General features: G+C 47.0%; 1 protein-coding gene across 3 annotated transcripts in view; it reads left to right on the top strand.

The window, feature by feature from the left end:
• Window positions 1–12,937, top strand: part of AGL (amylo-alpha-1, 6-glucosidase, 4-alpha-glucanotransferase) — a 65,574-nt gene that overhangs the window by 27,479 nt on the left and 25,158 nt on the right. For all 3 annotated transcript variants that reach the window (XM_061558106.1, XM_061558107.1, XM_061558105.1), the window contains 9 exons: window positions 1,305–1,439; window positions 2,583–2,790; window positions 3,129–3,301; window positions 4,177–4,425; window positions 7,907–8,088; window positions 8,589–8,700; window positions 10,488–10,614; window positions 11,138–11,237; window positions 11,981–12,078. In XM_061558106.1, the coding sequence (XP_061414090.1) occupies window positions 1,325–1,439; window positions 2,583–2,790; window positions 3,129–3,301; window positions 4,177–4,425; window positions 7,907–8,088; window positions 8,589–8,700; window positions 10,488–10,614; window positions 11,138–11,237; window positions 11,981–12,078 (1,364 nt within the window). In that variant the 5' untranslated portion in view covers window positions 1,305–1,324. The remainder of the gene's footprint in view (window positions 1–1,304; window positions 1,440–2,582; window positions 2,791–3,128; window positions 3,302–4,176; window positions 4,426–7,906; window positions 8,089–8,588; window positions 8,701–10,487; window positions 10,615–11,137; window positions 11,238–11,980; window positions 12,079–12,937) is intronic.

Below are 12,937 nucleotides of genomic sequence, written 5' to 3'. Positions count from 1 at the left end.
AAAACTCGTGTTCTGTCTCATTTGATAAGGAGCCTAAAGGTAACGTTTGTGCTTGATGTGAATACATTCTAAGTGATCAATTCCTACGTGAACAACCGATGGACGTGTCATGAGCGTAAGAATTGGTTGTAATCGATAAATAGTTACACACTTGCGATTAACAATCAACAACTCACGGTTAGCATTGCGTAGCGTTATGTAGAATAATAAAGAAAATACATGAAGAGTAAACATCTTGGAACGCTTCTTGTGGCCATATTTATTTTGGTAAAAAAAACAAAAGTGCACATTGCTTTGTTAAGATGTTATTAGTGGCAGTTTCGGAAGCACCCATATATCTGCGTGTAAGCAAATTTGTTTGTAACGTTACAAAAAACCTGACACAATACTGTCAACATTCACCAATGTATTTGCAACAAAGTGACATTTTCCTATTTTCTGCAACAGGCCCTAATATTGCCGCAAATTTATTTATTGTTTTGTTCATATATTCCGAGGTTACAGTAATTGTACCGACTGTAACTTAGATCCTTGGAATCAAATCAATCTAAATACCTCAATATTAAATTATTGAACTCAAACCACGAATTATATCCTTGGACTTAAACACATAGACTTAGAATTGTTACTTCAACTCGCGGATTTTGACCCTTAGATAGGAACTTCTTGACTCACGGACTTGAACCTAAACCCCATGATTTAGATATACACATTTATCCACGTAGACCCATGGATTTAACAAGTACACTTAGATACAGGATTTAGCCCAACAGCCTTAATTCAAGACTTTGACCCATGGGCCTCAACCCATACACTTAGATCAGAGTTGGGAAACTTTTTTATTTTTCAGAGCCAAATAGGGCTTTCAAATATCTTTGGTGGAAGGCCACACACCACCTCACACCTCTGTCACGTCTGTCACTGCAAGAGGCAATTGCAGTGACAGAAGAGACTGAGTGTGCCCAAATTAGAAAGATATTTTTTCCAGGTCAAAAATATTCCACCCTCTAGTACCCGATTAGTGCAGCTAAGATGCTTGCAGTGATGGATAAGTATCATTTGTGGTCTGTTTCGAAGTGGTAAGTCACATGTGGCCACGGGACATATGAATTGCAGTCATGGATCGTAGCTTCCCCACCCCTGACCCAGACACACAGACACACGAACTTCTACCCTAGACCCATGGGCTCAAACTCATATCCTTAGACCCATAACTTAGCCATTTGTACGTGTTTGCCTGGTCTCGGGCTATCACCTTAATCCTCTGGGCATCCTTATTAACCCTGACCCCCCCCCCCCCATAGGGCCCTCCTGAGTGGTGCTGATGCCAGCACCACCCTCCTTGGCCTGTGAAAAGATGGCATCTGTACGGCAGACACGCGTCCTCACCCTCAACGCCATGGACAACCTGGAGCGCACGCTCTACCGCGTCAAGAAGGGTGAGCAGGAGCGCGTTGCAGCGGCTCCTCTGCAGCTTCATAGCTCGGGTTCATAATGGCTGTCAGGTTCATAACGGCCATGTCAGGTTCATAATGGCCGGGTTGGGTTCATAACGGCTGTGTAATGTTCAGACACTGAGCAGCCACACAGATGTGAGGCATTATATAAATTATGCTTATTATGATCCTAGTTTAAATATACATTTATGAGAAATAAAGAAAAACATTCCGTGATGTTTTCCAGAGCTGTATTTTTGAATATGCCACTGATGTGAATTCCATGTAGCATACTTCTTATATTTACTATAAAATATATTTTCTCCAGGAAACCGGGTTTTGGGATGACAGTCTTGAGACCAGGTTTTGAGATCAGTGTATTGATTGAGACTTGGCTCCAGGAGACCGGTTTTAGGACTAGAGTCTTGAGGCCTTGTTTCAGGATCCGAGTCTTGAGATCAGGTTTCAGGATCCGAGTCTTGAGGCCGGGTTTCAGAATCCGAGTCTTGAGATCAGGTTTCAGGATCTGAGTCTTAAGGCCGGGTTTCAGGATCCGAGTTTTGAGATCAGGTTTCAACCACTGCCACCTTGGTAAGGAATTAGCCTTGGTTAAGTCTAGAATGATGCAGTTTCAGCTTTGGCCAAGACTAGGAGAGTGCCACCCCATTAATTATTTCTGATTTGAGGGCATGCAGCGATTAATAGATTTTTGTATGAAAGATCCATTCATATCAGGCGCATAATTTCACGGGTCAAATTATGTGTGCAAGAATGTATTATTAATGAATAATTTAAATTTTATTCATATTTAATTTAGGCTAATGGTGTGAATGTAATGCAAATGGTACAGAAAATAGACAATACAAATGAGACAGTAAAAAGCAGACAAAAAATATGAAATCCTTTCAATCAACTTTTGACCCTGGATTGTGAAAATTCATACAATTGTAGGAGGATGGAAGACATTAATTTATTTATGCTAACTGTTATTGCATTTTCAAAGCCTTGGCCTAGTTTAACCTAGTCTGTTCTCAGACCTTTAGCCTCACACTAGTTTATTTTAGCCTGCGTTCATCCTTGGCCTGGTCTAGGATAGTTCTGTTTCATCCTTGGCTTCATCCCCATTGAACTTGTTTTTCCTTCCAGGCTTTGAGCTGCAGTTCCGGCTGGGCCCAAGCCTGCAGGCCTTCCCTGTGACCGTCTACACAAACTACCCCGAGGAGGGGGCCGCGTTTGAGAGGGCCCGCTTCCGTGAGCTGCCATGGAAGCACACGGGAGTTGTGGGACAGTCGGACGCATTCTGCTCCATCAAGCCCCACATGTCCGGAACCTACGAGTTCCACTACGTCTACGGGTGAGACACGCGGAGCAGCTGCCTCGGTAGAGAGGCGACCAAGACTTAGATCCAAGACATTTGGTTTCTGAATCAGAGTCTTGATTGAGAATTGACTGCAGGGGAGACCATATTTCATAATACGAGTCTTGAGACCGGGTTTTAGGAGTCTTAATTGAGACTTTTCCCCAAGAGAGAGTGGATTTAAGGATCGAAGTCTTGAGACTGGGTTTTGGGATTTGAGTATAGATAGAGGATCAGAGCCTTAATTGAGACTGGGTTTGCGGATCGGAGTCTTGAAACTGGGTTTTGGGAACGGAGTCTCGACGGAGTCTGCATTCCGTGCTCGTTCCTTCCAGGGCGGGCGTGAAAGCGCGCGGTTACCTCATCGTCGACCCCGAGCTTGCGGTGGGGCCTAGCGACTCTCAGCGCACCCTGCCCCTCGACTGCATCGCCCTCCACACCGTTCTCGCCAAGTGCCTGGGCCCCTTCAGCCAATGGGAGCGCAGGCTGCAGGTCGCCAAGGAGACAGGTGAAGTCAGGGTTCACAGAGGGTCCCCATGGTTCAAGAGGTCATGATGAGCATTTAAAGGTAGACTCATCTCAAACATACGGATCTTCTCTTGTAGCCATTACATGAGTTTGCAGCTCTTCGGTGAAAAAAAACCCTTTTAAATTTATTTTAAGGTGCCCTCTCGTAATATGCATTTGGGTAAAGCCACTGGAACATGTCCGAAGGTCACTTTTAAAGTATTTTATTAATATTATGAGTCCAGGACGCGCAGGCTAAGTGTGTGGTTACTAGAGAAGAGACGTGTGATGGTTGGGTCATGTCTTCCTTTAATCTTTTCCACTGCCCTTCATTGTCTGTCTTCTGTTCAGTTTCCTACAATGCCCTCCTGTTTCTATCTCCGCATTCCATTGCCTTAAGTGGCCTTCACTGCCCTCCATTTTCTTCTAGGCCTGTCCTCTAAATGCACTCCAATGCCCAGCTTTGTTATTCACTGTTCTATACTCAATTTTCTCTGGTGCCCTCCCATATCTTTTCCCCCTGTCCAATGTCCTTCAGTGCTCGACTCTTCAGTGCGCTCCGGTGCCCCATTTCTACCCTCCCTCTCCCTCCAATGTCTCTCCAGTCGACACCTAACGATGCATCAGTTCATCCATTAGCATCCATTCTTAGGCTCACCATGAGCGCATTGATTCGTGCGTGTGTAAGAATCGATTATGTTTCACTTGTGTCTGTTGTGTCCAATGGGGGTCACATGACGTCTGCAGCCTCTAGAGGCCGCATCCTATTGAAATGTGAGCATTGGTGAATGATTACAAGTCTGCAATTAAATTCCCTTTCCTACTGCTTGCTGCCCCTCACTGCCCATCCACTCTGCTGCTGCCCCTCTCCCCCAGGCTACAACATGATCCACTTCACGCCACTGCAGGAGCTAGGCGAGTCGCGCTCGTGCTACTCGCTCGCCAACCAGCTCCGCCTGAACCCCGACTTCACGGAACTCGCGGCGACACCAGGATTACCTGGGTCACCAGGGTCAGCGGCCAAGGGGCACGCACCCAGCTGGGATGATGTAGGGACGCTCGTGGAGGCCATGAGGAGAGACTGGGGGGTCTTGAGCATCAGCGACGTCGTCTACAACCACACAGGTACGCCGGAGGACGCACGTGGGGGGGGGGGGGGGGAGATGGGGATGCAATGGGGACGTACGGGGAGAAGGGGACACGGGACCGAGAGTCACAGGCACGGGTGGGGGAGAGGGGGAGACACAGTGGGAGACCGGGAGACATGAGAGGGAGACACGTGGAGACACGTGGAGAAAAGGGAAAGACATGGGAAGGAGGAGACACAGAGGGAAGACATGGAGAGACACGGAGAGTAAATGAGAGCAAAAGGGAGGAGAGGGGAAGGCTCGGGGGTGAGCAGGGAGAGATGGCGGGAAGGGGAGAACAAAGCAGGAGGAGAAGACACAGGAAGGAGATGTGGACACGTGGGAAGAGATGGGGAGATGGAGAGGGGAGACACGGCGAGAGAGACTCGATGGTGAGCAGAGAGGAGAAAATAGTGGGGGAGACGCAGGGCGGAGGATGCGCACGTAGCGGAAGGTAGGCAACCGGAGTAGAAGAGACCCATGGGGAGAGAGGAGGCACAGGAGGAGGGAGAGAAGCAGAGAAGCAGAGATACGTGAAGTAGAAGGGGAAGACATGAGAAAACGAGAGATGCATGGAGAAAGGGAGACAAAGAGGGACACAGGAATTAGAAGGGCGACGAGGAGAGGAGAAGGGTGACAAGGAGAGGAGCAGGGAGACATGGGGAAGCATGTGGAGGTGCGGATACGTGGAGGGAGAGGGGAGGCACAGAGAGAAGCGAAGAGAAAATTTAGACACATTAGAGACATGGTTTGAAGACTGACATTTGCGAAGCACCTGAGATTTGACCCACGATTTAAAATAGCCGTGAAAATGTCACTCTAGACTACGCTTGAGCTAAAATTACCAGCGTTTAAAGATAGCACGGATCTGTGAGAGGGCGTGCGTGCGTGCGCGGCTGCGTCTGTGTGTGAGTGCGTAGTGTGTGAAGTTGCAAGAGTGTGTGTGGATGTATGAGTGCACTGTATTTGCGTGCAAGTATCTGGCTGTGCTTGTCTGCATGCATGCATGTCTTGTGTACGTGTGAGCACTTGTGTGTGAGTGTCTTTGTGTGCAGCGGTTAGTGCGTTGCGCTACAAACTCAGCTACATGAATTCGATTCCTGCTCACAGCCAACATCAGCGACTAATACCTGAATCAGTCTGGGGCCTTCCCTAGGTCGTCTCAGCCTTAAATTAGTACCTAATACTGCGTGTAAAGACATCACCACTGGGTGGGGGGTACAAAAGGCAGCTAAGCGGGGTTCTAGCCACACCACCCTCTCACGTTCCATGTTGGCCTTTATTGTTGCCCGCTAACAGCACTTTCCACAACAGCCCGTGTAGGCTATAACAGGGGATCTTTTTCTTTATCTTTGTGTAAGTTTATCTGTGTGTATGTCCGTGCATATGTACCTTACTTGATGTGCCCCTGGCCGTTTTTCTATTCGCTTTTAATGCTGCTACAATGCGTGCATGTGAAGCAAACGTGGGGGCAGCATTGGGCAGACTGGAAAAATGTGAACAGTGCCCCCTTCTTGGTTCTTTCGGTAAAGTCACGTAGAAGGGAAATAATAAAATAATAAAACATTTTTTTTATATTATATAAAAAGAAAAATGTTTATTGATTTATTATATAAGAATAATTATTTATTATTTTATTATTTCCCTTCTACGTGACTTTACCGAAAGAATCAAGAAGATGAATCCCTGCAGTCACGAAAGCTTTAAATCGAAAAGTGCCCGCTTAGTTTGGCATAAGAACTCCAGCGTGTGGTGCAGCAGGAGGAGGTGGTGGAACTTCACGCCTATCTCTCTATCGGACACGTGCGGGTGACTGGGGGAATAGCTGGCAGTGCTGTTAGTGGTGCCACAGGCAACTGGCGGAATTTTGAAATTGATAATGATGATAATGTAAATGATTTATGAATAAATGGCACGCACACATGCTCGTTAAAAAGCGTGAGTGCACACAAACATAAATGAGTTTGGTGAATACGCTTAGGTTTTTTCGGTAAAGTCACGTAGGTAAAAAAATTAAAATTAAAATAAATGAAATAATAATAGAAATAAAGTAATAAATCATTGATAAAAAATAAAATAAATAATAATAGAAATAAAATAATAAATCACTGACTTATTTTTTTACCTACGTGACTTTACCGAAAAAAACCTAAGAGTATGAATCCTTGCAGTCACGAAAGCTTCAAATCTAGAGTTTGGTGAACTTACACTGGGTACTTGAGCTCACTGCAGAAGCACTCACGAGTAAGAGCGAGTAAGCACAACAAAAGCTATATACTTAAGCGCTGCAGTTACACCTTGTTAAGCACTTTGGTAAGCATTGCCAATTGTACGCACTGTTAGGAGGGAGATGTGGAAGGGGAGCGGGAGAGATGCAAAGTAAAACGAAGACGTAGGAAGAAAGCAGAAGCATGGGGATGTTTTTTTGGAGCACTAGTTAGCGCTTGCGTAAGTATAAGCATTGCGATTTAAAGCTTTCGTGACTGCAGGGATTCATCTTCTTGGTTCTTTCGGTAAAGTCACGTAGAAGGGAAGTAATAAAATAATAAAAATAAAACATAATAAAATAATTCTCACGACGTTTCGGCCACAAGGCAAGCAACCGTTCAGACGCTGTCTCCCCGACAGACCTGGTTTTCACCTGAGGACGGCTGCTTGCGTTGTGGCCAAAACGTCGTGAGAATTATTTTATTATGTTTTATTTTTATTATTTTATTACTTCCCTTCTACGTGACTTTACCGAAAGAACCAAGAAGTATAAGCATTGCCTCAAGCATTCGTAGCATTATATGTTAGTATTGGTGACATCAATATAGTAATTAAAAGTAGCGGGCTCTCTTTCACAAACATTAGTAAGCTTGCTCGTATGCACAATGGCTGGCAGGAATTCATGGGTACCAAGTAGAACGAGCACGTGCAAGGCGCATCGAACCCGACAACCCGAGTTCGATTCCCGCTCACAGCCAACACCAGTGACGATTATTTGAACTGGTTCTGGGCCTCCCCTAGGTTGACTCAGCCTCAAATGAGTATCGGGTGCGGGGTGGAAACATCACCACTGGGGAGATAAAGGTGGCTGAGCGTGGTGTTGGCTACCCACCTCCTCGTGTGCCGTGCCGGCTTTCATAGGTGCTCGTTAACAGCACTTTTCACAGTCTGCTAAAGGCTATTTGGGAGTTTTTTTGTTTGTCATTCTTGCAGTATTTCTTCCTCTCCCGGTGTCGCTCCCTCTCTGTTGCTCTATCTCTCTCATTATTATTGTGTCAGGCTCTTAGCCCCTAAGACAGTGCCATGGAGGAACCTGGGTTCCAGCCCTGGGTCTGAGTGTCTTCTTTCCTGAGTGTGTGTGTCTCTCTCAGCAGATTCATCATGACTGTGTGAGGCTTGCAGCCCCTAAGACAGTGCTGTAGACGTGCTAGGTTCAAGCCCTCTCTCTGGGTTTCTCTCTCTCTGCTCCTCCTCTTCCTCTCCGCCCTCAGCCAGTAACAGTGACTGGATCCAAGATCATCCGGAGTGCGGATACAACCTCTTAAACTCCCCACACCTGCGCCCGGCATTTGTGCTCGACCGTGCGCTCTGGCACCTCTCCGTCGAGGTGGCCACCGGGGCCTGGACCAGGAAAGGCCTGCCGCCCTCCATCACCACCGATGCACACCTCCACGTGAGTGCGGCACTCATAACGTTCGCGTCGTGCTCATAATGGCCGAGTCGAGATGGCATCAGTGGAGGCGATGAGAGGCCGGGGTTTGAGCCATGGGCCTGGATTTTGTGTGTGTGCTCCTGTGTCTTTCTGTCTGGGTTCATAATGGCCATGTCAGGTTCATAGTGGTCGGTTTCAGGAGACACTGAGGCAGCACTGTTGAAGAACTGGGTTTAAACAATAGGTCTACGTGCTGCTACTGATGATGGTGATTATTTTAGTGATTATGACGATGATGGTAATATTGTTAATGGTAGTGATGGTGTTGATAATTTTTTTGTGATGTTAGTTTTTGTGATGATTACGATGATGATCCTAGTATCTATTGATGATGTTGACAGTGTTTTGAAGGGGTTGTTGATGGTGGTTGGTGGTGACAATTTTTTGGTGATAGTATTAATGGTGACGATGATGATGATGATGACGATGATGACGGTGTTGATGGTGTTGGTGGTATGTAGGCCATACGGGAGGTAATCTACGAGGACGTGTATCCGCGGATTAAGCTGTGGGAATTTTTCCAAGTCGACTACACCACTGCACTGGAGGCATTCGCCAAGAAAATCAGCGCAGGTAACTTCACCATAACCATCAGTACTATGGTTGCCACCATTACCATGGTGACCACCATTCTCATGGTCATCCTGGTTTCCACCATTACCATCGTGACCATGCACACCAGCATTTACAAGTTTTCACAGAAGGGGGCGGCAACAATTGCTTTGTTTAATCCCAATTGAGTATTGAGTAATTTGCGGCATAAGTTTAGAATTTGGTAAAGTTTGGACCCTGATGCAAGCACACAAGGGCCCATTCTTGCAAATGACGTCACAGAATATTCTAACATTCGTTGTGCAGCGTAGCTCTATTATGGTTAACACACTCCGGGCAGCTGCTGGATTCGAACCGTGAACGTCTGCAACAGGCAGCGAACGCGCCACTGCCGTGCCACGTCATCGCCCCGTGGTGATGCTCGCACCTTCCTGTCAACTGGTGCCGTGGTAGCGAAATGTTAACTACCTCGCCTGGTCTATAGGAGGTCGTGGGTTTCATCCCGATCCTGGCGCCTCTATATTTGGAGTTTGCGATGTCTCTCCCGGTGGTCGCGTGGATTTTTCTCTGGGTCCTCCCTCGATATTTAGAATCAACAGCTACACACCCGGGCTGTGTTGTCCTGGGCTATCCAACATGATGTAATGCTTTGTTAATGATAAATAAAGATGTTCACATAATAGCGAGGCAGGTGCTACCATAGCACTCTAAAGACATCACTGCATTTACGTTGCGTTAGAACTCACGGGAGTTACGCTGCAGTGAGCCATGATGATACGGTGAGCTGTCGTTTTTTTTTTTAATCATGAATGAAGCTTGAAACTCCTCATTGGAGAGCCTAGCTATGCATCTACAAAAGCTGTTTGCCATGTTTGGGCTTCATCTTCCTTTAAATACTTCACAGCCACTTGTAAATCTACTGCTGGATGCAGGCTGACCCACACTGTGTTGGTTATGGGGGAGTTTTACCGTACTTCACCGTGCTGGTCAGCGTGGGTTACAGTAAAGGGGATGGGCCCAGGACCGGTTCAGATACCCCTCGCCATTGACGTTAGCCATTGCTGGTAATTGAACTTGGGTCGCCGGGCTCAAGGGTGTAGCACATGAACCACTGTGCCACCAGCTTGAAAAACAATGTGTGCTTGTAAAAATGAATAAATAAATAACGTTATCACTCGCCCCACAAACTTGTTTAATTGGTTCCCAGAGCGAGCACCGCTATTTATATTACGTAAACCCCCAAGTGTGCCGCAGGCGCTGTGCCCCGACCTACATTGGCTCAGCATGGCCGACTGCCAGCGTGCGCCATGCGCGGTGACGTTGGCTGCAGTGCCGGCTCCCACAATGCACCATGCGTCTCGATGTCGTCGCGTCAACAGGTGACGTCCGACCGATCTCCTCGTGCCGTGGTGGCGAGATGTTAACTACCTCGCCTGGTATGCAGGAGGTCGTGGGTTCGATCCCGACCCTGAGAGATGTTAACTATTTCACCGAGTATACAAGAGGTCGTGGGTTCGATTCCGACCCTGACGCCTGTATATTTGGGAGTTTGTATGTTCTCCCCGTGGTTGCGCGGATCTTTCTCCGGATCCTCCGGTTTTTTCCTCCACATTTAGAATCAACATGCACTTAGAGTATTTGGCTGTTGTAAATTTCCACGTGATAAGCCATTTTATTGGGCTCTCATTTGTGGCCAGGTCGCTTTTGAAAAAGAGATATATAGCTCAGTGGGCCTTTCCTGGTAATATAAAACATAGTTAGTAGTTTGTAGTTTAACTGACACTGCCCTGTCCCCTGCCCGCTATCAGACAAGGGCATGAAGGTGGGCGGAGAGCACTCTGCGGAGGAGCTGAAGATCATCCAGGACCCCGCGTTCCGCCGCCTCGGCTGCACAGTTGACCTCAACCTGGCGCTCAAACTCTGCCCCCGCAGAAGGTCAGGGGCGTCAACTTCTCAATGGGTCATCACATCAAATATCAAACACATCTCAATTGAGGTTGTTTTCTGAGAACGGAAATCTTGATTCAGAATTTTGATTTAAATTACTATGGTAATTTCGATTTAAAGCTTTCGTGACTGCAGGGATTCATCTTCTTGGGTCTTTCGGTAAAGTCACGTAGAAGGGAAATAATAAAATAATAAAAATAAAACATAATAAAATAATTCTCACGACGCAAGCAGCCGTCCTCAGCTGCTTGCGTTGTGGCCGAAACGTCGTGAGAATTATTTTATTATGTTTTATTTTTATTATTTTATTATTTCCCTTCTACGTGACTTTACCGAAAGAACCAAGAAGATACTATGGTAATATTAATGATGATGTTGATGCGATGCTCGTGTTGATGTAGGCGATGAAAACTGGTCAGAAAATAATGATGTAATTCTTGTAATTATGGTGTTGATTGTGATGCTGATGTTAATTATCATGATGATGGTGGTGTTGATTTTTTTTTGACAGTGATGGTACTGTGAGTGATGACGGATGCCGTTGGCTGAGATCTCGCCTCGAGGCTTTGAACTCTGAGGCTCGGATTCTCGTGGAAAATCATCAAGCACAGGTGACCCTCTCCCTCCCTACCTCTCCATGTCTCTCTCGAATTCTCCCTCTCTGACGCTCCTCCGTCTTTCCCTGCGGGTTTAACGACACATTTATATATTTACGTGATCTAACCCAAAAAAAACTCTTATTAATTTTTCTCAGATGTCCGGTAGGTGCGGGTCAAAATTTTAGAACTGGTGACGTTGCTCGACCATTTCCACTATCCAACACAAATCTGTAGCTTTGGGAATTGTAATAAAAATACTCAAGTGACTTTCATACACACTTCAGAACTGGTATTGCGACGGGATTGCCGTGTAGTTTTAGTCAATGCAGCTGCCGTGCCGGTGTTGCTACCCGAGTTAGATTCCTGGCCACCGCTAACGTCAGCGGCCAGTGGCGTCTAAATAGGTCCTGGCGTCTCCCCTAGGTCGACTCGGCCTTAATTAAGTACCTGGTGCAGTGTGTAAACCTCAGCACTGGAGACAAAGCCAGCCGCGCATGGTCCTGACCACACCACCGCCTCGTGCTCCATGCCTATCTTCATATGTCCTGGCCAACAGCACTTGCCCCAGCAGTCTGTTAAAGGCTATACTGGGGGGGGGGGGAGGTCTGCGTGTGCGTGTTTACATGAAGTGTATATATTGATGAGTGTGTGTGTATTGTCATCACTAGTTATGGTCTATCCACTGCTGAAGACATATGTACGTGTGTCTCTGTGTGTGTGTGCATGTTCGCATCCCTCCCCACCCTCCCGCCCAGGCGGTGAACTGCATCTTGGGAACCGTTCGGTACGAGCGAATTGCGGAGCAGGGCCCCAAGCTCGGAGCCATCACACGCAAGCACCCGCTCGTGACCCAGTGAGTCCCCTACTCGGCCTGCTCCTCGGCAGCCTCTTCACGAGCCCTCTACCCTGCCTCTCCCCACTCCCCCCCCCCACAGATCTTTTAATCAGCCGGTAAATCAACCCTTCAATCAGCCCTCCAATTAGTTTTTTAATGTATTCTTTATCCTGCTCTTTAACCATCACCATCATCATCAGTCAGTGATGATCTATCTGCTGCTGGATGAAGCTGTCGCCACCACCGCCATCCCTCGTGGACCCCTCAATGCAATGATCTGTCCAGCACCTGGACACAAGGCGATCTCTTAGCTCCATCTCGGCCGGGTGACGTCTCACCTCGGGCGTATTTCCGTCCTTCATCTGCCACTCCGTTATTCGTCTCGCCCGCCGGCCATCGTCCTACCCAAGCCCCCACACTCACTTTGTTTAACAGTTAAACATTACCTCTTTATCCTTCGTATGTTCTCGTAATCCTGTCTCTCTGTGCAATTCCAAGCATGCATCTCTCCCCTGGCTTCTTTGCGCACTTTTCAAGTTTTCCTTCCATTTTCTTTGGTGGTGTCCATGTGTTTCTGATCCACGTTGTATAAACCATCATGCAAACTCTGGTCATCCTCGCAGTGGCTTTTGGCGAGCCATTGAACCCTTTCAGGTGCTCTTCTGTGGCCGTCTGGAACGCACTTCGTTCCAATCATAGGAAGCCACTGGAGCCTTGCACATAAATCATCTAAATTTAAAACTCATTTCTTGACAACTGATTTTTGTCCTTAGTTTGTTGTCCTTTCCTGCACCTCCGATTAGCACGGTTGGCTATGCACAGTGCGAAAGAAGTTCTACATACATTTATACATCAGGTGTTACCCACTGCCTCGTAA

Source organism: Lethenteron reissneri, chromosome 24 (genome assembly GCF_015708825.2).
Source record: "Lethenteron reissneri isolate LAM-NWPU_2019-01 chromosome 24, ASM1570882v1, whole genome shotgun sequence".
Classification (NCBI taxonomy): domain Eukaryota; kingdom Metazoa; phylum Chordata; class Hyperoartia; order Petromyzontiformes; family Petromyzontidae; genus Lethenteron; species Lethenteron reissneri.
The sequence above is the reverse complement of the archived record's forward strand: the minus strand, read 5'-3'. Positions and strand labels throughout refer to the sequence as shown.